This window comes from Chanodichthys erythropterus, chromosome 1, assembly GCF_024489055.1.
Source record: "Chanodichthys erythropterus isolate Z2021 chromosome 1, ASM2448905v1, whole genome shotgun sequence".
Classification (NCBI taxonomy): domain Eukaryota; kingdom Metazoa; phylum Chordata; class Actinopteri; order Cypriniformes; family Xenocyprididae; genus Chanodichthys; species Chanodichthys erythropterus.
Window position 1 is genome coordinate 13,595,592 of NC_090221.1, and position 23,588 is coordinate 13,619,179.

The window sequence follows — 23,588 nt, forward strand, 5'->3', positions numbered from 1 at the left end:
GCCAGAACCTCCCCGGGCCAGGCTGCTGATGCAGGCCTTCTGAAGTTTGGAGGCTTCGTTTATGGGCAGTTAAAGATCTCTGCGTCTGTTATTAGGTGGGAGCGGGAAGAGTGGCTATGATGAATAGGTATTTCTACTGCTATTGAATGGACTAAGAAGTGAGGTGGAAGCGATTTAATGGTTCGGATGTGAGGAGAAACAGCTTGTGTTTGCCCAGATCTCAGGCTGGATCAAGCCAATAACGCTGATTAGGACGCTGGGCCTTCAGAAAACAGAAAGCCACCTCTTGGCTTGCTGTTGATTGCTGCCTTTGCAGCTCACATTGTCAACATTATCCGCTGAGGAGCCTCGGAGGTGATGATGAATATCTGATCTTTAATAGCTGTGTTTTTTTTTTTTTTTATAACTTGACACCTCTTTAACATTTTAAATTGATTCCTCTCTGTGGAAAACAGCAGTGAGACCAAACAAACATGACCCTCTTTGAATATGTGAGATAAATAGTGTTGTCTACCCAGCGTAATTAAGGTAGGCTTTAAAGGGTTTGTGTGCCACCGGTGTGTGTATATGCGGTAATATAAGTTGTTTGCACACGACTGTAAACATAGCTTCGATTTTTTGTGTAAGACAAAGAGCTAAGCATTGTGGATGCAGGTGCAGGTTCAAATAGCTTTATTGGTAAACCTTTTATTGCCAAACATTAATTATACATATATATATATATATATATATATATATATATATATTTTTTTTTTTTCCTCAATTTTCTCAAAAAATAAATACATATTTTTAAGATTTATAAGATATTTTTGAAAAAAAAAAAACATATTATTAGCTAACAGTTAAAATAACAGTTTTCTCTCTCTCTCTATATATATGATTTAAAAAAAAAATTAATTCCTTTGATGACAAAGCTGAATTTCCATCAGCCATTACTCCAGTTCTCCTGTTTCATTTGAATTATTTGTCAAATTAGTCAAAGTCTTTACTATCACTTTTGTCAATTTAATATATACTGTATAATTAATTTAAACGTTTGTGTATTTTTTGTCTTTTTTTTCTTTTTTTAAATTATGGTATAGTATGCCATAGTGTGCCACTGCTGGGTGATGTGGGTCTTTCAGTTGGAGACTGAAGCATCACCTCTTCAGCTGTGGTGTCATTAATCACTGTAGTTGTATTCCCTGAGCAGTTCAACAGCCAAAAGTCAGGCCAATGTCTGGGTGTGCATGACAGACACATCTCATCCCAGCAGGAATATCACCTCAGCAGTTAGCAACTAACACAAGGGGCTGTGTTTAGCCCTCACTAAAAGTTCCCTAAGTTCACTACCACCGACCCTGTTTCTTCGCTGTCTCCCTTTGTCTCTTTCTATCTTTCCTCCATCACTGCACCAATTCTCTCAGGCACCCCAGCCCCTCTGCTGTCAATTTTTCAGTGATGGACTCTAAACTAAGTTAAAGTTCTAGGTGGAGTTCATATCTGTCCGTTGAATCTGAACTCTGAAGCATCAACTCATTTGCGGTAAACAAAACATGAGGATTTGGATCAGCCAGTCCATTTGTTAAGTGTAGATTACACTTGTTTTTATCCTCAGGAGGAGAAAAAGAATAAAGTTTGAGGGAGAGATGGAGAAAATGACATCAGACAGCAAACCTCATTTATTTCTTCACTCTCATCTTTCTGCTCACTAAGGCTGTTCGGGTGGTGCTACCCCTCCACCGTCTGCGAAGGAGCCAGTTCATTAGACTCATATGCTACAATCAATTCAGCGGAGACTCCAGTTGAGCCCAAATGAGATCCGCTGTGATTTACCTTTTAAATGGGCCTCTTGTTTACTAGTCTGTGACACTGTGTGAGTTTACTAAAAAAATGCAGCTCGTCTTGATTGGGCTCTGTTGTCCTTCAAGGTGCTACCAAAGTTACCTGAGTCAACTGCTTATATTCTCTTTCATGCTTATTGAATAGGGAAGTCCGCACGGACCTTTTAAGACTATGAGCTTGATTGACTGCCCTTTGCAATTGATTGACCAAAGGATGAAATAAACACTCTGGTACAGCAGATCACCTTGAAGGACACATTTCTATGGATGATAAATTCAGCAGTAATAGAAATGTTCATGCCAGCCCTTTGTGGTGTAATGCAGACTTTCAGTCTATTTTGGGCAGTTTTCTCTGGTGTCTTGGTGTCTTTGCTGTTATGTCTGTATACTTTTAGCTTTCACAATCTACTTTTAGTTTTAATTTTTGTACTTTAAGCTTTTGGTTGTAGTTTTTGTCTCTTAAATTTAGTCAGTGTGTTGTAATTTCTTATATTAATTTTAGTCAATTTCTCTCTGGCTAAAACATCTAATTTTAGAAGATGAAATCATTTTAGTCCATTTGCAAAATAAAACCATTCACACTTTTTACATATTGATTTTAAAATAAAAAACTGGGAAATCTTTGCTCTTTTGGTATGCATCATTTGCATTTTAGACATGTTTTAGTGCATCATGAAAAGAGCGAGTGACTCACTAATTCTGTCTAGCATGTAAAGTTCACATTTGCTTTCATATGGTTTTGTGTGGATATATATATATAAGTTTATATACGATGCAGACTGGGCTTGACATTAACACCCGCCAACCTGCCACATTCGGGTAAATTTCAGCTGTGGCGGGTAAGACAGCCACTCCCACTAGCCACTTTGGCGGGCTGAATATAATCTAAGCCTACAGCCTTCAAAGGTTGCCAAGCTCGTCGTAGCACAAAATTACAATCCGATCACAATTCGCAATTGCAATTAACTTGCAGTTAGTGAAGGCGGGATAGGCGGAATCACGCTGAATGACACACAACAGAAGTGCTCTCTCTGTTGCGTGCGCGATCAGATCTCCTTGCGCTTGAATAGTCAAATATGTCAAAATGCTTATGTATGTAGCTTTCACAATCTACTTTTAGTTTTAATTTTTGTACTTTAAGCTTTTGGTTGTAGTTTTTGTCTCTTAAATTTAGTCAGTGTGTTGTAATTTCTTATATTAATTTTAGTCAATTTCTCTCTGGCTAAAACATCTAATTTTAGAAGATGAAATCATTTTAGTCCATTTGCAAAATAAAACCATTCACACTTTTTACATATTGATTTTAAAATAAAAAACTGGGAAATCTTTGCTCTTTTGGTATGCATCATTTGCATTTTAGACATGTTTTAGTGCATCATGAAAAGAGCGAGTGACTCACTAATTCTGTCTAGCATGTAAAGTTCACATTTGCTTTCATATGGTTTTGTGTGGATATATATATATAAGTTTATATACGATGCAGACTGGGCTTGACATTAACACCCGCCAACCTGCCACATTCGGGTAAATTTCAGCTGTGGCGGGTAAGACAGCCACTCCCACTAGCCACTTTGGCGGGCTGAATATAATCTAAGCCTACAGCCTTCAAAGGTTGCCAAGCTCGTCGTAGCACAAAATTACAATCCGATCACAATTCGCAATTGCAATTAACTTGCAGTTAGTGAAGGCGGGATAGGCGGAATCACGCTGAATGACACACAACAGAAGTGCTCTCTCTGTTGCGTGCGCGATCAGATCTCCTTGCGCTTGAATAGTCAAATATGTCAAAATGTCCATCGTGTGCAGTATCTCGGATGAATACAGTCGGTTATGGATGTAAACAGGTGGGTAAAAACTGGATATGTGTCAGTATATTAAGTCCATGCATTCAGCAGCCCAATTAAATACCTGTCTGTCATTAATGTAATCAAACAACAGAAGATGTTAAATAAATGTTAAATAAACCTACTGTATCTGAAAAAAGAGTTTAGGCTATTTAATTTACTATTGTATTTGTAATTTACTAATTGACTAATTTGCTTTGTTCTTTTTATATAGTTTAACAAAAATAACTTAATTATTTAACTAAATTTATCATATTATGGTCATATTACCCACCCCTTGCCCACCCGTACATACCAGCTGATATACCATGTAGGCCTAGTCTTGATTTAGGTGGTCAATCTGCATTTGAAAGTTTGAAAGGGTTTTAATTCTAGATACTAGTAAAATGACTCAAAATCAAGCAATTTTAGCATACCAAAGTCAACTTTAATCATATAAAATGTAATTTCTCAACAGCAAAATTGTGTCCAGTGAAAATGCTGAGTGGCTAGTGCTTTGGAAAAACCACTAGCCACAGTGGCTGGTGTGCAAAAAAGTTAATGTCAAGCCCCGGATACAGATAATATTTTTGTTGTGTATATATTTGGGCTCATGCAGCTCAAGTGTGCCATCTTGACATTGATGACTGTTTTATTTGAAACAATCATATATATTGTTAATGCATTATTTTAAATAAAATAAATAGGTTATAGTTTAATTAAATTAAAATCATTTGAATGGATATCTAACTCAAAAATGAAAATTCTCTGTCAACATTTACTCACCCCCCTAATCCTGTATGACTTTCTTCATACCAAAGAAGGTCTGGAAATTTTGAAAGATGTGAGGTGTTTTTTTTTTGTTTTTTTTTTTGTTTGTTTTTTTGTGCACAATGAAAGTGTGGAAGTGAAGTGTACTGTGGGACTATACTTTTACTTTCCTTTTAAGGAAATGTTGGCTTCCAAAGAGGGATATAATTAACCGTTAACCTTCACGAGGACGTCGACGCACTGAATCGTTCTTTGTTTAAATTAGTTCAAAGTTACTGTTAGATTTAATGTAATTACCTTGACAAACTATACATCATTAAAAAGATATAAGACTCAAGTTTCAGTATTTGACCACTATTGTATTCTGAGAAACTTATAGTGACAGTTATGTCTTAATTTGTGTCAGGAGTTATGAAATGAAAAAAAAAAAAGGGTCAATATCTTTAATATGAATTATGAGCGTAAGCAGCATCCCAAAACTCCTGTACGGTCGTCATGAAAATGCTTGACAAAACAACATCCCTTAGGGCTTTTAGTTCAAAATTTGGAGATTTGGAGAAATATTGATAGATTCTCATGTTTATGTAAGATTTCTATTGAGAGGAATAATATTTTTTAAATTTTTACCCAAAATGTGCTGATGTAATCATTATTAGCGCTGGATACTCTGACGTTCTGTGTTTTCAATTCACACTGGCAGCCTGAGGGCGCTCTATGCACATTGTCCACAAATGGCACTCGTGATGAACAGGCATATCATGTGACATTCCAGGAAATAACTTACATAAAGCTTCCAGAGATTGCTATAACATGCAGATAGAGACTTTTTGGAGACAATAAACATATGTTTGTGACGATGTATGGTTTATCTGTGTTCTTCATGCCATCTTTGATATTTTCATAACAATAATGTATATTTATAATGCAATGCTAATCGACATAGCCTTTATCAATGTGACCAAAGGGCAGATACATATATGGGCTTTTTCAGATCTTTTGAACTAATGGACGAAACGTTCCTTTACCTGGGGATAAAAGCGGTGTTTAGAACGTTGATAACCCGGGGTTAAGTGCAGTGTGAAAAGCCCTGTATTGTTGTATACTAATACAAATATACAAGAAATATTGCTGTATGGTCTTTCTCGCTGTGTCTCTGTTTCTCGCTCTTCCTTTGTCTCAGTGAGGTAATGATGAGACAATGAATCGTAGAGTCTCTCTTATCCTCAAAGTGACATGCGTACCTCCTGTTAGGTAATAATTAGTTCTTAATTGAAAATGTTGATTTAAAATACAAGAAAGCTTGTTTATGAGCTTAAAGCATTCACAGCACTGCCGAGACACTGAGAGCTGGACATGATTAGTGAAGACAGAAGTTTTACTCCCTGCCTCAGACTCGCTCAACCACAACCCCCTAACTGCTATACGAGGGCTGCAAAAATGGAATGTTTAGAAATGTAATAATAAAAAAAATGTAAAAATTCAAATCTTTGTCTTAAGATAAATCAGTTCTTTTCATTTTGAGCTATTGTCTTAAAACCTTTTCACAGTGCGACAATATTTAATTTTCCTTCCAACATAATGTTTTTAAAGCAAATAATTTTATTTTTATTTTTTGGAGAGCTGTCTTTGATGTCCAAATATTTTATTAATGTATTCATTTACCATGCTTATTGAGGCAGCCCTCATCTCCGGAATTTTATTTTATTTATCAGTAAACAGCCTCAAGTTGTTTGGAACAGGTTGGTTTTGTCCTCTCATCTTTCCATGAATTTCAGAGTTGCACTGAGAGGTGTTTAGATATCTCTGGCTCCACTAATGTTTTATTGATATTTTCATATTTTTTGGATTAAAAAAAGAGAGTTTTTTTTTTCTTTTTCTTCAGAATCCATTTTTCATTGGATGAAATGTTTTTATCTTGATTTCCTCTGCCTCGTCCTCTGCCTCATCTTAAGAGAGAGGTTGGGAATGGCCTAATTTCATCGACAAACACCAGCCTGATTTTGTTCACACATGACTTCACTTCCAAAACTTCCTGATTTGAAAACTAACAGTGAAGGTCATCTCCTTCAATAATCTGCTTGCCAAAACTGATAATAAAGTACTCAAGGCCCACTGTTCTTTTTACCTGCTTCGCACTAACCTATTTTTGACACGTGTCCAAATGGATATTATCAACAAGATACATCGTCTCATACAATCAGGTCTTTAAAGATCGTGACACACCAAGACGACATCAAAGAACTAGCGGCGGCAAATTCTGATTGCGTTCTTGCCTTGCGTTGGCTGCGTCTGGCCTGAAAATCTGTGCTTGAACACTGCAATGACCACAGCTTTCTGTCAACTAGCATGTGCGGTCTGCAGAAATAACTGTCTATAGGCTATCAGCAGGTATCAATATCCTATATTCATCACTCAAAAAGGGAAACTGAAACTAGTATTGGAGATATACAAACCATAAACAAAGCGGCACTTGCTTACCATTTTAAATATTAGTCAGGCTGTTCATTCCAGGCTGCTCATGGTATCATGAACATTTTTGCGTATTGGAACGTCTCAAGTAAGATGATGTAAAATTATTACAGCCTTCAATGTGTGCTGTCTTTACTTTGCTCACTTTCATCGTTTTACACATTCCTAAACCCGGGGTTAAAGTCCTTATCTGAATATTTGCGGTCTCAGTGTTACTGACTGGACAAACGCAGCATGTGACCTGTTAACTTTTCAAAGTATAAAGGTAAGAATGATGGTCTCTTCTTTACTCCAATTGTCAAGTTTTCCATCCCCGTTTGATATTTTTCCTATCATAAGCAGAAATTACTGATTACATCACGCTGTGTATCCGTGACTGCCCAAAGCCGATTGGGTGTCGGTTGCTAAGCATCTAGTTGTAACATTCTAACATGGCATTGTTTTACATTGTAAAAAAAAAGTTCTTCCGCATCTAAATTAGCCTACAAGTGTGAAACGCTCCTTTACCCGGCGTAAAGCAGTTAATAGCAGTGTTTAGAATGACGATAACCCGGGGTTAAGCGCAGTGTGATAAGCCCTAAAAATGTTCACCCTGGAACATGTTTAGTGAAATCAGGTCGTTGCAACTCGTTCGCTAAAGTGAATAGCCAATCCCTGATGCCGATTTAACTTGCTTAATTGAATGAGAGCCAACATGTGGAACACAGCAAAATCTAGACTGACAGATGCTCACCGGTGGCTCGACACTGGCTGCGGCCGACTGTCGGCATGGTGACTCACAGCCCTAAGAGAACGTGTTAGACCGACTCACACAATAAACGCTCTGGTATACTTCAAACAAAATCGAAGAACGAACTGATGTGACATCATTTCGAACAAAATCTGGCCAAAACGAAGATTGTTTTGTGTTCTTTTTGGAAGTTCGAAACGGCTTGCCAAAGCGAACTTTCAGGAAAAGTTCGCTCCGGCTGTAAAACACCTTCGTACTACCATTGGTCAGTGACGATAACGTAATAGGAGGTGTGCGCTGAGGCTTCGCCTTCACTCGCGTGGGCGCGTCTCTGATTCATTCCGTGTATTTGAATTCGTCGAGGTAAGATCTCCGCGGGTGAAAACATGAACACACTGGATAACTGCTTTAGTACAAAATGTGTTGTGCTTGTAAAAAAAATGAGGCACTAACACTGTTTTTCATGTTTGATACTGTAAAGCTGTTTGATTTTAAGCAATCTGTTGAATAAAGTGCTATATGAAGACGTGACGTGACTGGAGTGCTAATTTGCAGAGCTCGTGCTAACATTCCCTTGTTATAATCAGACGATTTTCTTATGCTTTCTATAATAAATGCTTACTGTTTTCTCATTTTTGTTGTGTTTATTTTTTTACTGAGATGAAAAGTGCATGGTACATATTTAAATATTAATCTAACCATCGTTCTCAGCAGTGTGGGCGGCGTCAGATGTTCGATTACAGTATATCGCTGGTCACACATTTCGAACTTTGTTTTACTCCTAAACAAAGAATGAAAACGAACTTCATTTGAAGTATACCGGAGCCTTAAGAGTAGGCTTTACCACTTCCAAATAAAAATGTATTTGTTCTTGGCACACAGTTGAGGTCACTAAAGTTACTTTGATTACAGATGGCAAATTTAAATTTGATTTATTGTTGAGACTTTGTAAAAATGTATTAATGTATTTATTATACATGAGCATTTAAAATTAGAATGACTAACTAAACTTTGCCTTATTGCAGCCTTCAGCGTAGCTTTTGTACAACACATTTTGGTAATGATGCAAGATATTAACATTCTGGATAATACCAATCAATTATTAACCTGATAGCTGATCAGGTTATAAATATTTTCATGTTATGGTCAATAATTTATAAATCCATTGATTTTAAAATTCAAAATGTTTTAAAATAATTATAAACAATAAAGCAATATCTACAATTAGCCATTTTAAATTCAATTTTAAGTGAACAAATTTAAGTGAAATCTGGCATCATAATATTAGAATGTACAAGAAAAAAATTATAACCATTTTGAGATTTGCTAAAATTTCAGCATTAATAATTGATTTGTGTTTTAGTGTTTACGATAAATATTTATATATTTTTGTATTTATTTAGATAGTTACTTAGTTAATTAGTTAGTTGTACATCCCTATATTACTGAAATAAACTTCCTGAGTAATTGTTGTGATTCTCAGAAGAAAGCTAACTGGTTGTGTATATGAAATTTGACGCCCTGGGAAATATAGACTCTTGCGAGATACTCTGAGCAAACAGATGAACAAGTGCCTTTGTGTGTTGTATGGCAGGTATCTGAAAGGTTAATGTATTTTGTGTGCGCATTTGTGGTCCTGTCCATGTCAGGATCAAACAAGACAAGACAGCAATTGTGTGCTTTGTTAAAGTCCTGTTAAAGTGAGCGACCACAAGCTGTCAAGGGCTTTTTTCTCTTCTATGTAAAATAAAAGTGTTTGTTGCTGATGTGCACTTGAAGGTTTTGCTCTTGACAGCAGCACTGGACATTGCATTTGGACGGTTCAGCTTTTATCTATAGATATAAAAACACCAAGCTGACCATGTCCTTTTGGCCTCTGCTCTGTTGCTTTGAAAAGCATTTATTTGCCCGGTAGGTCAAGGAAAATGGGGGGAAAAAGCTCTTACATCAATAAGTCGTGAGCATGTTAAATCAGTTTATTGAGGTCTATAGTACAGAGGTTAATGTATACTCTGATCTCTGAAACATTGTAATCTTTTGCCAGTTGTTTTCCTGCATAAATTGCCTTCTGCTATTTGAAAAAGTACAAGGTCCTTCTATAGAATTTTATAGAGTACAATTTGACAAAATTGCAAGTTCATGATGTACCAGTCAATAATAACATGTTGCTTTTTTCCCGACCAGACCTTTGCTGACCCGTGTGCAGTCTGGCGATGACCGTCTATGTTTGACCTACCGGTGTTCTGCATTCTTCCCCGCTCGGTCCCTGAGGCCTTTGAGAATATGGGGCTATTAAACTGAATGTATAGGGTATTACAGTCAGTGTTTGCATTGAAATGACAGGAGAATAGTTTTTAATGCTGTAATCCAATCATGCTGTGCCACCTGCAGTTGTATGAAGCCTTTCAGGGTTCCTTCTGTAATCAACTCATAGCTATCACTTTGTTTGCCATCCTCAGATGACTTGGCTTTATGCCTGAGACCTGTGTTTTCCACCATGAACAGAGAACTATGATTCAGATGCTTTTGCATTGTTTTTATCTAGGTCTCACTCACCTGCCCGTGCTCTACAGGACTGCCGTGTGCTTTCAACAAAGTGAACATCAGCACTTTAATGTGCAGGTGGAGGATGTGGAGTGATTTGCTGTTGGATAGGTTCCATTTTACAGTGACACAACACACTGATAATGTTGAGTCAGCTAAGTGGTTGTGACCGGGTGAAACGCTGCATGATTGGCACTCAGGAATGTTCCATGTTCAGTAGAAAGCCTGTTTTTTTTTTTTTTTTTTTTTTTTTTTTTTTTTTAGTTTATATAAACAAATCACATTTTTAGTAATGCACTTATACTGGAAGTCTGTGGTATTCAAGAGTCTGGTTGTTGATCTTTTGAAATAGTGTGTATTTTTAAAGGATTAGTTCACTTCAGAATTAAAATTTCCTAATAATTTACTCACCCCCATGTCATCCAAGATGTTCATGTCTTTCTTTCTTCATTCAAAAAGAAATTAATGTTTTTGAGGAAACATTTCAGGATTTTTCTCCATACAGTGGACTTCAACAGCTACCAATGGGTTGAAGGTCCAAATTGCAGTTTAAATGCAAATTCAAAAGGCTCTACACAATCCCAGCCTAGGAATAAGAGTCTTATCCATGTCTTATCTTACTTTATATGCTCATCTTGGAATAGCTCTGCGATGTGCCACACATTACGCAATCACATTGGAAAGGTCATGCGTGATAGGTGGAAGTATATATATATAAAATATATACACACACATATATTTTTAGAAAATGACCGATTGTTTCGCTAGATAAGACCCTTATTCCTTGGCTGGGATCATGTAGAGCCCTTTGAAGCTGCATTGAAACTGCAATTTGGACCTGAAGTGAAACCATTGAACCATAATTTCTTTTCTTTTAAGCATATTGGATGATATGGGGGTGAGTAAATTAATAGGTAATTTTAATTCTGAAGTGAACTTATCCTTTAACCTTCATTTCAGATCAATGGCTTGATGCCCAATGCCCAAAAACATACAGCATGACCAGTGTAGTCCTATTCATGAACAAATAACTCTTATTAATGGGTTCTTTTAATACATAGTTAAAGTTAGTTAGTTATGTGAAGCCTGTTGAAATTAAGGATGTGCTGAGTGTTTGTTCATATAACTTGTATTTATTGTAGTTAAAACATTTTTTTTTTTTTTTAATCTCACATTTAACTTGAGGCTAAGTCAAAAACATTTGGTGCACAAACAAAGCATTTTGCAGATGCTACGATAGAGCTTAACTTGTTTTGAACACAGAACATTCCCATTAATATCTCAACATCTGCCCACGTTTCCTGAGGTGATAGAGTAGTTAGCTATTTCGTTAGCAGGGTGGCTCTTCTCTTTCATGGCAACGTAGACTGTGTCCCCTGTGAGATGCCACTCCTGTGTGTTTTTATGAAGAGAGAAAGTGCAACGCTGCATGTCTTTATGGGAAATAACCTAGTGAGTGCAGCTCCCTGGACACATCAAAAGGCTTATCACTGAGAAGCAGAGGATGTCCTCAGGGTCTTTCTATGGGTGCTATTGTCCATGCATCTCAACTGATGCTGCATTCAGCTGACCTTTCAGACCAGAGAGCCTCTGGAAACTTCAGAGATCGGGATGCTTTTTTGTTAACGTGTGTGTTTTCCTTGTGAGCTTCTGTTTTGTGGGTTTGGTTGTTTTCCTATAGAGAAGGTGCTGGTTTCCCCATCTATAAGGCTGTCAATCAAGCGCTAATGAGTAGTAAATTATGGAATAAAACATTTGCAACCACTTGGCTTTGATATGGCTTCATGTGCACTAATTGCAACGATTATATCTGTATTATTTTTCAAAAAGATCAGTGGGGCACTCCAGTAATTTTCATTAATCATGTACAAAGAAGAGGTGATTAAAAACCCCATTATCACCAATCATTTTTGGTGTTTATGGAGGGATCCGAATATTAATATAATTTAATTCACACAAGACATTGAATGCACAAAAGATTATTTCAAGGTCCCGCTGTTTCATAGCATGTGTATCTGTTCTCTCCATGGAGTTTTGCTGTAGTAGTTTCCTGTTATGCATCGTGTTATGTGTGTGTGTGTCTGATGGTCATGCTCATGGGTGCATGCTGGTGATAACCGCTTCTCTTACTTTGATGGTCCCTCACTGTTGTCACTGAGATATTCGACAAGGTCATGCGAAGTGTGGAAGAGATAGAGTCATGGGGGTATCGGCAGCAGGTTATCTGTTTACTCCGTATTAAAGTGACACTCACTTACGAACTGTAATTTAACAGAATTATTCCGGTGCGGTGACCTCACATGGAGATAAATTACTTCCACAATATGCGACACATCGCTATCACTCTTCTCCATCAGCTCGTAATCATGCTCTTTCCACACATATCTGACTGAAAACAGACGTGCATCTGCCGATCTAGATTCAGATCTGGTCCTAGATTACTCTGGAGCATCCTGTGAGCACAAGGCTAGATAATGACATCATTCAGGAAGTCTTTGCAGAGAAGGACTGTTTCCATAGACATAGGAAAGAGCGGTAGATTAACAGTTTGCGTGAAATACTGAGTAAAAACCTGGATATTATATTATATTAAAGGGTCATGAAACCCTAAACCAAAATTTCTGAGATTTTAACAGAGGTATGTGTGTTGAACACCATTGTAGACAATGTTAGCATCTGTTAGATTTAATAGTGGGGGGGAAAGGGTTAAATTTTAGTTTTTATACGCTATATAGTGTGTATATAAACAACTATATATTTTATAATGACTGTAATTACACATGTACATTAATATGTTTTAAATAGAATTATGATTACTGTAGGATATATGTAGCAGGGCATTCAGTAACTCTTGAAAAGACAAAAAATAAAGTGTCAGTGTATTTCATTAGATTTTAATTTTTCTTTTTTTTCTTTTTTTAAATGTAGTATTTCCTCATGTTTTACCACTGATTTTTAGTGACAGTCGATATGCATGGGCTACTGGCGATGAGAGTTTCCCCCCTCTCCTCTCCTCTCCTCTCCTCTCCTCTCCTCTCCTCTCCTCTCCTCTCCTCTCCTCTCCTCTCCTCTCCTCTCCTCTCCTCTCCTCTCCTCTCCTCTCCTCTCCTCTCCTCTCCTCTCCTCTCCTCTCCTCTCCTCTCCTCTCCTCTCCCCTCCCCTCCCCTCTTCTCACAGCCACCACGCCCATTTAAGTTGCATTTTTCAAAAAGATTGTGAGCTAGACTTGAGCGGAAAGAGGGGGGTTTCATGACCCTTTAACAATGTAATCTTTACTGTTTACTAAATCTTTATTATTTCAAATTAATGTAGTTCTTTTAAACTTTATATTAATCATAGAATCCTGAAAAAAAAATATAACGGTTTCCACAAAAATGTATGGAGCACAACAGTTTTCAACACTGATGATTATAAGAAATGTTTCACTGAATTAGTATATTAGAATGATTTTTGAAGGATCACGTGACACTGAAAACTGGATTAATGACTGCTGCAAATTAATTTAATAAATTACATGATAAAATATAATATTTCAAAATATTGTTTTTTTTTACAGCTTTTTTGATCCAATAAATGCAGTTTTGGTCATTTGTTTTTTAATGTAATGTAATGTAATGTAATGTAATTGAATTGAATTGAATTTAAAGGAATAGTTCACCCAAAAATTAAAATGTTGTCATCATTTACCAACTTTAGAGTTGTTCCAAACCTGTATGAGTTTCTTTCTTCTGTTATAATGAGATAAATAAGATATTTTAAAGAATAAGATATTTTAAAGAATGTTGGTAATCAAACAGTTGACAGTAGCCATTAACCTTCATAGTAGGAAAAAATACTATGGAGGTCAATGGCTACCATCAACTGTTTGATTACCAACATTCTTTAAAATATCTTTAAAACATGAGGGTGAGTAACTGATGACAAAATTTTCATTTTTGGGTGAACTATCCCTTAAATTTAATTTAATTTAACCCCTTTACTGTCATCGTCCTGCTAGTGGGACGCTTGGCGCTGTTTTTATTTACTGCCTTTTACATATACTTATCACATATTTTAGTAATCATCATACATTAGGTATCATTCTAAAGCTTAAATCTCAGAACTCATCCTGTGAAAAACATTTTGAAATCGGACATTGCATTACCATGGAAACTATACTTTAAATCCTTCTAGCAAGCCCCTCCCCTTAGTTAGCATTGTCATGTTTCATATTACAAAATTTATTTTTACTACTTTATAGTCAAAACTTTTCTAATCTTGACAAAACATTAATTTAATTTAATTTAATTTCATTTCATTTCATTTCATTTCATTTCATTTCATTTCATTTCATTTCATTTCACTTTTCTAGAGGTTTTAAGGCAGATTTCCTTTTATAACTCGGTTACCTTTTTTTTTTTTTTTTTTTTTAATTAATTAATTGGTTTAAATAATCATACCTTTTCATTTAATGTCCTAGGATTTGAATGTTGCTTAGTTAAAGATTCAAATTTTAAAGCCAGTTTGTGGCACTCCTTTTTATCCCCTTCATAGTCAACAGTTGTTTGTGACAGCATGTGGCACCCAATGGCTGGTCCCCATGCCACCTGTCGGTTTGCTGCTGTCTCATTATCAATGGGTGTAGGATGCGGAGGTGCAGAGAAACGCAGCGGGCCCGTCTCCTCCCCTTGCAATACTTGCACTCTCACATCAGATCGAGCCAAGGCCGCATTACAGTCAGGGAAAACACACACACACATAGCCAGCCTGTGTCCCTGTACCAAAGTGAAATTGACAGGCTCACTGGAGTAATTGTTCCCTGCACTATTGTTTCTGGCAGGAAATGCTGTTATTGACAAATAAGGATTCAATAAGACTCTGAGATGAACACTTTGAGCGTGGTCAAAGGACTATATTGGTCTTTTCACTGAGCCCTGATTCTCTCTCCTCTTTTCCCCTTTCTTTCCAAGTCTATATCTTTTTCTTCTATTTATCTCTCCAGCACTCGACCCATCTGCTGGTTGGTGTCTCCTCCTTATCTCTTTGTCTCTCTCTCTTTTTTGGTCTCCTCTTTCTATGTGTTTTCTTCCTTCCCCCTCCCGTGCGCTTTCCCTCAAGAGTTCCTTCAGACCCGCACACAGACCATTCCCCCATGTTCTCTCCAGCCAACAGCAGAAACCCAATTACAGTGAACCAGTAGATGTGGCTGTCTGCATGATTAGTGTGGTCTGGTGTAATGTTGATATCATCCCAACGGATTGAGCTGGCCAGGGTCATTAAGCAGCATATTATGGCCTGTCTTTGGTTTCCAGTGATAAAGGTCAGTAGATAGTGAAACCAGAAACTCTCTTACTGGAGTAGGTTAGATTGAGGGTTCTGCCTGTTTTTGGCAACAAAAGAAATCCAGAGAGCACTTTCACCCTTGCTTTTCATTCTTTATTGTTTGCAGCAAACTTGATCTGTGCACAATACTCAGTCAGAATGCTTGGGATTTTGTGTTCACAGTAATCATTAGAGTGGTGTTTGTCCATGTGAACTTGCTGCCATGATGCCATAAGGGTCTGTGGGAGCACAGGGCTGTGGTCATGTGGCTGCTAAGGTGTTCTAGGTGTGTCAGTATTTTTGTGTCTTTTATCATTTGTATGATGTATTGGTGCTATTTTAGGTTTAGGTACATTACAGATTTTTTAATCAGTATGGTCAGTGTTGGATATTTAATTGTGCATATTCATTTACTCTGTTTTTACATTTACAATGCCTTTTGCTATTTTCATTATTGTATTGTAATTATATTATATTATATTATATTATATTATATTATATTATATTATATTATATTATATTATATTATATTATATTATATTATATTATATTATATTATATTATATTATATTATATTATATTAATGTTAAAATGTGTTATTATATTTTTATTTAAAATGATATATTATTGTTAAATATATTATATAATGTTAATTGAATGTCTATTAAACTCAGGGCAAGCCTGTTACATTTACCTTTGCCATCATCTCACATCACTTAAAGACAAAAAAAATATAACACTGTTAAATATAATCTTTGGTAAATCTCAAAATAAATATATGCTTTTTTATACTGTCCATTATGTTTTGATGCTTAAATTCACTTGTATTTAGAACCATTGATTTTAGTGTTTTTTAGTTATTTAGACAAAATAGTATAGAATATATTTAAATGTTTGGCCATTTATTTATCAGTCATTAAAAAAAAAAAAAAAAAAAAAAAAAAGGTGCATCCAGAATGTGCCAAAGAATAATACTTTTTGCTAGGGATTTGCACAAACCCTTAACAATATGAGAAGTACATGCTATGCAGAATAGAAAGTTACAGATACCTTTTACTTTTCCAACCCAAGGATATTCTGAATATATAAACATAGTCATAGCTCTGCCTGTGGTTTAGTGAATTTGAGGTAGCTGTCTGCAGCAGGTCTGGAAAGAGCCAGGGGCAACTACAGTTACTAGAGACAGTAATGAGGGAAGAAATAACCTCTCTCGCACACACACCCCATTACTTCTATCAGGCAGGTATAAGCACACCAGTCGTATCTGGTCCCTTGGATTCCCTCATCTGAACTATAGAGGCAGATAAACTGAGTGATCTTTAGTTGGATCCAGATCAAGACAAATTCAAGTATGAGGACCTGCCTGAGAAGAAAGCAGAATTGCTTCAACCTGAGTGTCTCAGATGTGTTTGGAGGGAAAAGAGTTGTTCTTATCCTCCGATGGAGAGGAAGAGAGTGTAAAAATGGTCTAAGTGAGTTCGCATAAATTTTGAAGAGTAGTTAGATTACTTTTTTTTTAAAAGGCATGAAAGCACTCTGCAAAGTACCACTTCTTGAACGAAAGTCTTATTCACACAAATGATGGTACAAGAATACACAAGGTCAGTGCAGATTCACAGCTGCCAGTCAACATCAAGGCCACTTTTATTGCAAAAACATCCTGTCATGTCGTTCTAAAACACCGCCCACGTTTAACCAACTGCTTAAAACCTAATACTAACACCTGCTGATCGCACCAGAGTAAATCACTGCACCGTTTGCCATGTTTACACGTTCTGCAGACTCAACACGTACAGTGTCTCCCCATCGCAGCCCCCTACTTGCCTATAGTAATGGCTCATTTATTTTCCTGTTGCTATATAAACCAGCACTGCTGCCCGTGTCGGAGTTTCTTCACTGCGCCTCGATAGAGCAGAAATGGGACTCGTCACAAAGATGCCCTGTTTATTCCTCCAAGACTGCCTATTAGTGCAGCTTGCCTGCTGGGAAAGCCACATCCTGGGACGACGACATTAAAGCACATTCGTACCAGGGAAGAAACCGCTAATACTCGCTCCATACTACCCTACATACTTCTCTGTCTGTCTGCATTAATTCATCCTCCATCTACTCGGGTGACTTTGACAGCCCAACCTGCCCTCTTCTTTTTCCTCTGCCTCGTTTGTCAGGTTGTTGTTTTCAGAACATACAGATGGCAAACAGCTTCAAAAGAAAAAGAAACACATGGATGACTTGGATAAGAGAGAACACAACCGTGAAAAAAAAAAGAAAATATATAAAAACAAAAGAAACTGAAGTAAAATGTCACGAATAAGAATGATGTGCTATATAAAAAAAGTGGAAAGCAGTAGTGTGGCACACTTTCAATTCTTTTGCCCAAGGGGTGCAGTGCAGGTAACAGATTGACAATCTTCACTCTGTCTGTCTAACACATAAGAGTAAAGAAAGTAGTCACAAAAAACCATGAGCTTGACAGCTTGCACAGAAACTGATTTTTGTATGCATGGACGTCATGAATAAATCCACTTAGGTCTTGTTATATAGTAGAATGGGATGGTAAGACTTCCCATCTTTTTCTAAATTGATTGTTTTCAGTATTTGATAACAGATCAAATATGTTTCCTGTTTCCTCATAATGTAGTTTTATTTTTTACACCTGACCTGTGCTTGTTTAAAGGCTCTCATCTGTGCAAATCAAACAGTTTAATCACAAAGTAAAGGATGTAAAATATAGCTTATGTATGTGCAAAGGTTTACTGTCTGTATGCATCTAATAAGTGAGAGATTGTGGGTAGAGCATGCATTACAGCAGTGTATGAGATTGAGAGAGATTGTTTGTTCTGTGAATAAAGCAGCATACATGAGTGGATCAAATGCAGTCTTTATGGAGAATAACCAACGTCATTCCTTTCTCATAATATTTTTGAGTAATACCAAATAAATACTAAATATAATAATTATCAAGACTTTTATTTTATTAATTTTTATAATTTATTTTTCATTAATTTTATAATATGCTTTAGGGTGTGTTCATAATTGTCATGTTTGGTTCGATGAAAACGGACCCTGGTGCGATTGCTCTGTTTGTGCGGTTCATTTGAACATGTGTGAACGCTGCCATTCCAACCCTTAAGCGCACCAAACAAGCGGACCGAGACCGCTGAAAAGATGGGTCTCGGTCCGCTTCCAAACGAACCCTGGTGCGGTTCGAATGATATATGAACGCAACACGGACCAAAGACATGTAAACAAACCAAAAACAGGAAGATGAGACCGTAAAAAGGACAGAATCCTCACACATATTGTTATTGTTGTTGTTTTTTTTTTTTGTCCGGACCAAACGAACCAAACTGTAAGTGTGAACGCACCCTTAATGTTACCAAATTACTGTAATTTCATTTACATATTAATTCAGGTTATTGTAATGTGAATGGCAGTTAAAGAGGTCACAGTACTGCTTTGGACATTTAGGAACAGTTGTGTTCACTTAAACTAATAATACCACTTGTAATCACTTTCAAATGAGGCTTTTCTCTTTTCAGTTTATTGTGCGTAATGTTTGATTGGATTCTGATTCATGGTCTCTGCAGTTTTAAATCTCTCTTTTTTTTTTTTAAATCAGTTTTTAATAAGTTTATAATCAAAAAAATGCCTTGCAGTGTCACAATTCATTTTAGCCTATGTGCAAATGATATCCACTGGTCAATTTTTACCATGTTATGAGCACATTTCCCTAATGCAGTTAATTCCAGTTCATTATAATGGGATGTTTTATAAGTCTAGTTTATATAACATGGTTGTCACTCTGTATGTCACTGTGTATTAACTCATATGAACCACATTTAGTTCCCCAACATGACCGACAGCTGTAATCTGCTGCTGCTGTGTGAGCGTAGCCATTGAACCATTGAAGCTCAACAATAGGTTTTTATCCATATCAGCACAAAAATATAATATTTTAAGAAGCACTTTTATGTTGTTGTTATTTATATTGTGTGTGGGAGCATTTCCCATTACTCCACTGTAGAATTAGCATGTGGCAGCTCCTGCTGACTAGTCTAGCTGGTAGCTCTGTGTCAGTCAGTGCTGTGGGTGGGCAGTCTGCTGATTTAGGGAGGAAGTGAGTCTGCAGTTATGGAGTGTTAGTAATCATTCTCACCTGCTGGAGACTGGGATACAGCTGGGAGCACAGGGGTGCTGCCTCATCCACAAATCAGGTGTTGGTAACTACTTCCCCCTCCTACTATTTTCTGTCTGTTGTCAGATGATGAGGATGGACTCGCTTGAAACTTCTTCAGATAAATTCCTATGCTTTTGCTCATTTACAGTACTATTAGCATGAAGATTAAAAAATGTATCCCTTATAAGCTGTTTGAAGTCAAAGACTGCAAGAAGAAGTAGAGAGTTCATTCTTTCTTAGTAAGCTCATGATCTCCAGGGATGATCAAGTCTAATACAGATGTTGTAATTAACGTGTGACAGGCCTAACAGGGTGTAAAGCGCAGCGGTGCAGTGGCTGATCCCTTAATGTGTCTTGTTCCCACAGGGTGGACTGAGGAACAGCAAGCACGAGTGTACGCTGTCGTCACAAGAGTATGTGCATGAGCTGCGCTCGGGCATCTCCGAAGACAAACTGCTCAACTGCCTGGAGTCCCTGCGCGTGTCCTTGACCAGCAACCCAGTCAGGTCAGTCAGTCATTCCTCCCACACTTTGTCCACAGCACTAACCATTCCAGTCTCTCCTTCCTCAACCAAATTCTGATGAGGAACCTGACGCACCAACACTCATTTTAGCCACCTCCGACCACCCTCTTGTTGCGAAATGAAAAGTTAAACCTAATTTTCCTGTCTGCATGTGGCAATCTTGGAGGATTTCTTTCAGGATGCTAATTGGAAATCTGTCAATGAGTCTTTTAACCTTTGGTCCGTATGGATCCCAATTCTGGTTAAATGAGCGTAGCCGATAGCATAGCCGGCTAAATGAGTGTATCCACCAGTCACTTTGAGCCCGGCCCTGTCATCTCCTCCTCTCTATCTATTAAGCTCTAATAGATAGGAAATCCTTTTTTTTAACACTTCAGACAGCCAGCCATTCTCTGAAACGTTAATAAGCACACCAACCACCACTACAAGACCAGACGCCTTGGCTTTCAAGTCCCTCCACCAAAGTGCATATCCTGACATTGCCCGCCTGTTTTTTTAATCTGTTCTGATCATGCCTAATGTAGTACTTAAAATAATTTTTCGCATCTTTCAGCCTCCCCTTGTCTATTTCTTCCACGCTTTTTTAAATTTTATTATTTTTATTAGCCTTTCTCGTTCACTCATAATAAGGTCCGTCTTAGTTCCCCCAGCCTACTCTCCCACAAAGTCTCTCCTCCCCTCTCGTGGATGGGATTTTTAAATTTAATTTGGTCCCAGTAGCACAGAGGAACACTATGTGACAGCAGACTCTCTCAATTATTTACCAGAGTACTGTCTGAGAGATGGTTCTTAATGTGAATCAATGAGTGCAGCATATAAAGTGGTCATCACACAATTGGCAGGCATACGATCTCTTTAGGTCCACCGGTGCGCAGTGGGAGAAAGGACCCGAGTGGAACCGCCATTTGATCCGATGGCATTACCCGCCGAGGCTCTTCTCAACAGATGGGTTTTGCGCTGGAAAGCAATTAATTGACGCCCCTGCCCTTCTCCCCAGATGGCGGTACAGTGCAATGAGTCAAAGGAACACAAACACTGGAATGACTTTGCTATTGTTTTCCTGTCTCAGAACACATAATATAGAATGTGAGTTGTAGAACACAGCGCCTCAAGGTAATCTCTTGTTATTGCCCTAATTAAATGAAGGGATGGCAGCTCGTTCTGTTGTCTTTATCAGATCATCACAGTGCGGCACCGGGGCCCGTGCATCCAATTATTTACTCCACTGTTAGTCATTAATCATGGGAAACGGATACAGAGCGTTGTTCTTCGAGAAGCCCACACTTCGTCCCCCCATGAGGACAGGTTGTTTGTAAAGATCAGACTTGCTGGCTGAAGACGAGTGGCGTCAGCACATCTTCTCCGTAAAAGGGCAGTTTGCGCTGAGGGGCCGCTGAGGCCAGGACCACCCTCCGGGCGTTTGCAAATGGCTGAACTTGTGAGTTCCCAGTCAGAAAGGGGTGCCGAGCGGTGTCTCACCCACCCACTGAAGGTCAGGTCTTGCTCAGAGAGTAGCACCCTGGGGTGACGTGCTGCATGGAGATACTCACTCTGCTGATATCGTTCTCCTTTACCTCAGTCTATCCATTTTTTCTTTTAGCAACACTGAGGGAATACTCAAGCTTCTCACCGGCTTGCTTGCGTTACAATTAATATGACTTGAGCTAATTATTACGGATCACAAAATACAATAACCACCCCTGTGCTGAATACATGTACGTTATGTTAATGTAACCTTTACAGTTTTCTGGGTTTATGTAGACAGGACTGGAACATCATACACCGCTATTTTATAAGTGGACCGTTTTGTGTGCAGTTCTGTTATTCGGTTTGCAAGAAACATCTAAAGACAATTTTAGGAAGTGAGTTACATACTGTAATAGTATTTCGTTTGGATCAAGAATTCAAAGAATGGCTTGACATGCTTCATCCCACACAGATGAGAGATAGTTAATGTGCTTGAAGTTTAATTCCCGTGGGACCCAACTCATTTCTTCCAAAACCACTGGTAATTTTTTTTTCCGAACTGCACTACGTGGAATTTTGAAATGTTTTGACATAAAGCAAAAGTACATGCTGAATGAGAAATTATTATGTGATGAAAATGACCCCAAGTTCCTTCACTTTGCCATGGTGCAGTTAGTCACGAGTCTCTTCTCTGTCCTCTGCAAGAAATATGTTAGAGTGTGAATTCTTTTTAAGTCATGATTCCTGTAGCATGTTCTGTTTACTCATAGATATAAAAGGGTAGACTTATCACACATTTATTTAAATAAGTAATTAAGTTTATTTAAACGTGATGCATACCTAAGTTAATGTAAGTGCCTTTATAAATGAATATTTTAAGCTTCATATCATCTAAAAAAGGAAAAGCAAAAATTATTTAATCAGCAGATGTATCAAATCCTGTCAACTGAGCCTGACTTGTGATGAACCTGGAATATTCTTTTCAAATAATGCTTAATTTTAGACATTTTAATCAAGTATATTTTTTATATTACTCAATCAGAAAATAAGTGAGTAAGAAGAGTCGAGCTGTTGTTATTGTCTCTTAATCTTCTCTGATTGGTTGACCTGTGTTTATGTAATAGCTTAATTGTCTGGGCCAAGCACCTGTTTGGCTGCCCAGGTGGCTTCTGGGCTGGAGAAGACTCCCATTTCCCAGTAGTCCCTCACAGGTGTGGAGCTCACTGCCTCACACATCCATACACAGATGGCTGCGCTTGGGGTGGATACAGCGTCTTCCTTCAACATTTCACACTTCCTCTCCCCCTCTTATTTTTTATTTTTTCCTCTCTCAATCCTACACTGCTCATTTTGGTAAACTAAAAACACTTCTTCATCTTCTGGCTTTGTCTCACTATATATCCATCATTCTCTCACACTTGTAGTCTTGTTTCATTAACTCTGAATTCTCAGACTTGCCAAAATGCAGACTAACAGATAATCATTGGGTCTTATTTCCTCATTTATGGAGAGTTAATATGCACTGTAACTAATGGCAGCCATTTTCTCTTGCCTCTCTCATGCTTTCATTCTCTCTGTTTTTATTTCTTTCTAATGCAGCTGTACAAACAGTGCCACGGGCGTGCAATGTAGTGCAGAAACAATATTACAATGCAAGAAGTAATCCAGAACTTTCTTAACACCCACTCATGCATAAAACCCTCCAGCTTTGTCATCCATTTCAACAGCTCCAATGGCTCTTATGTTTGCGCACATAGACGAGCAGTGAGAGATCTCCAGTGGCGTACCGACTGCGCTGATTCTTCATCAATGCATCACCAATAGGAATTCGTGTTTTGTCTGTGACATGGCCCCATTACACTCTTCTGAACGTCCGAAGGGCTTCATTTTTACATTCTGGTGCTGAGCCCTCGGTATTACACTCTTCGCTTTTACACTCCACTTTAAATCCTAGCT

At 37.7% G+C, this 23,588-nt stretch overlaps 1 protein-coding gene across 9 annotated transcripts in view; it reads left to right on the forward strand.

The window, feature by feature from the left end:
* diaph2 (diaphanous-related formin 2) overlaps positions 1 to 23,588 on the forward strand; it is a 456,526-nt gene that overhangs the window by 98,965 nt on the left and 333,973 nt on the right. For all 9 annotated transcript variants that reach the window (XR_010895340.1, XM_067388324.1, XM_067388359.1 and 6 more), the window contains one exon: positions 20,008 to 20,147. Coding sequence is in view for 8 of the 9 variants with exons in the window: in XM_067388324.1 (XP_067244425.1) it covers positions 20,008 to 20,147 (140 nt within the window). In the remaining variant the exon portion in view is untranslated. The remainder of the gene's footprint in view (positions 1 to 20,007; positions 20,148 to 23,588) is intronic.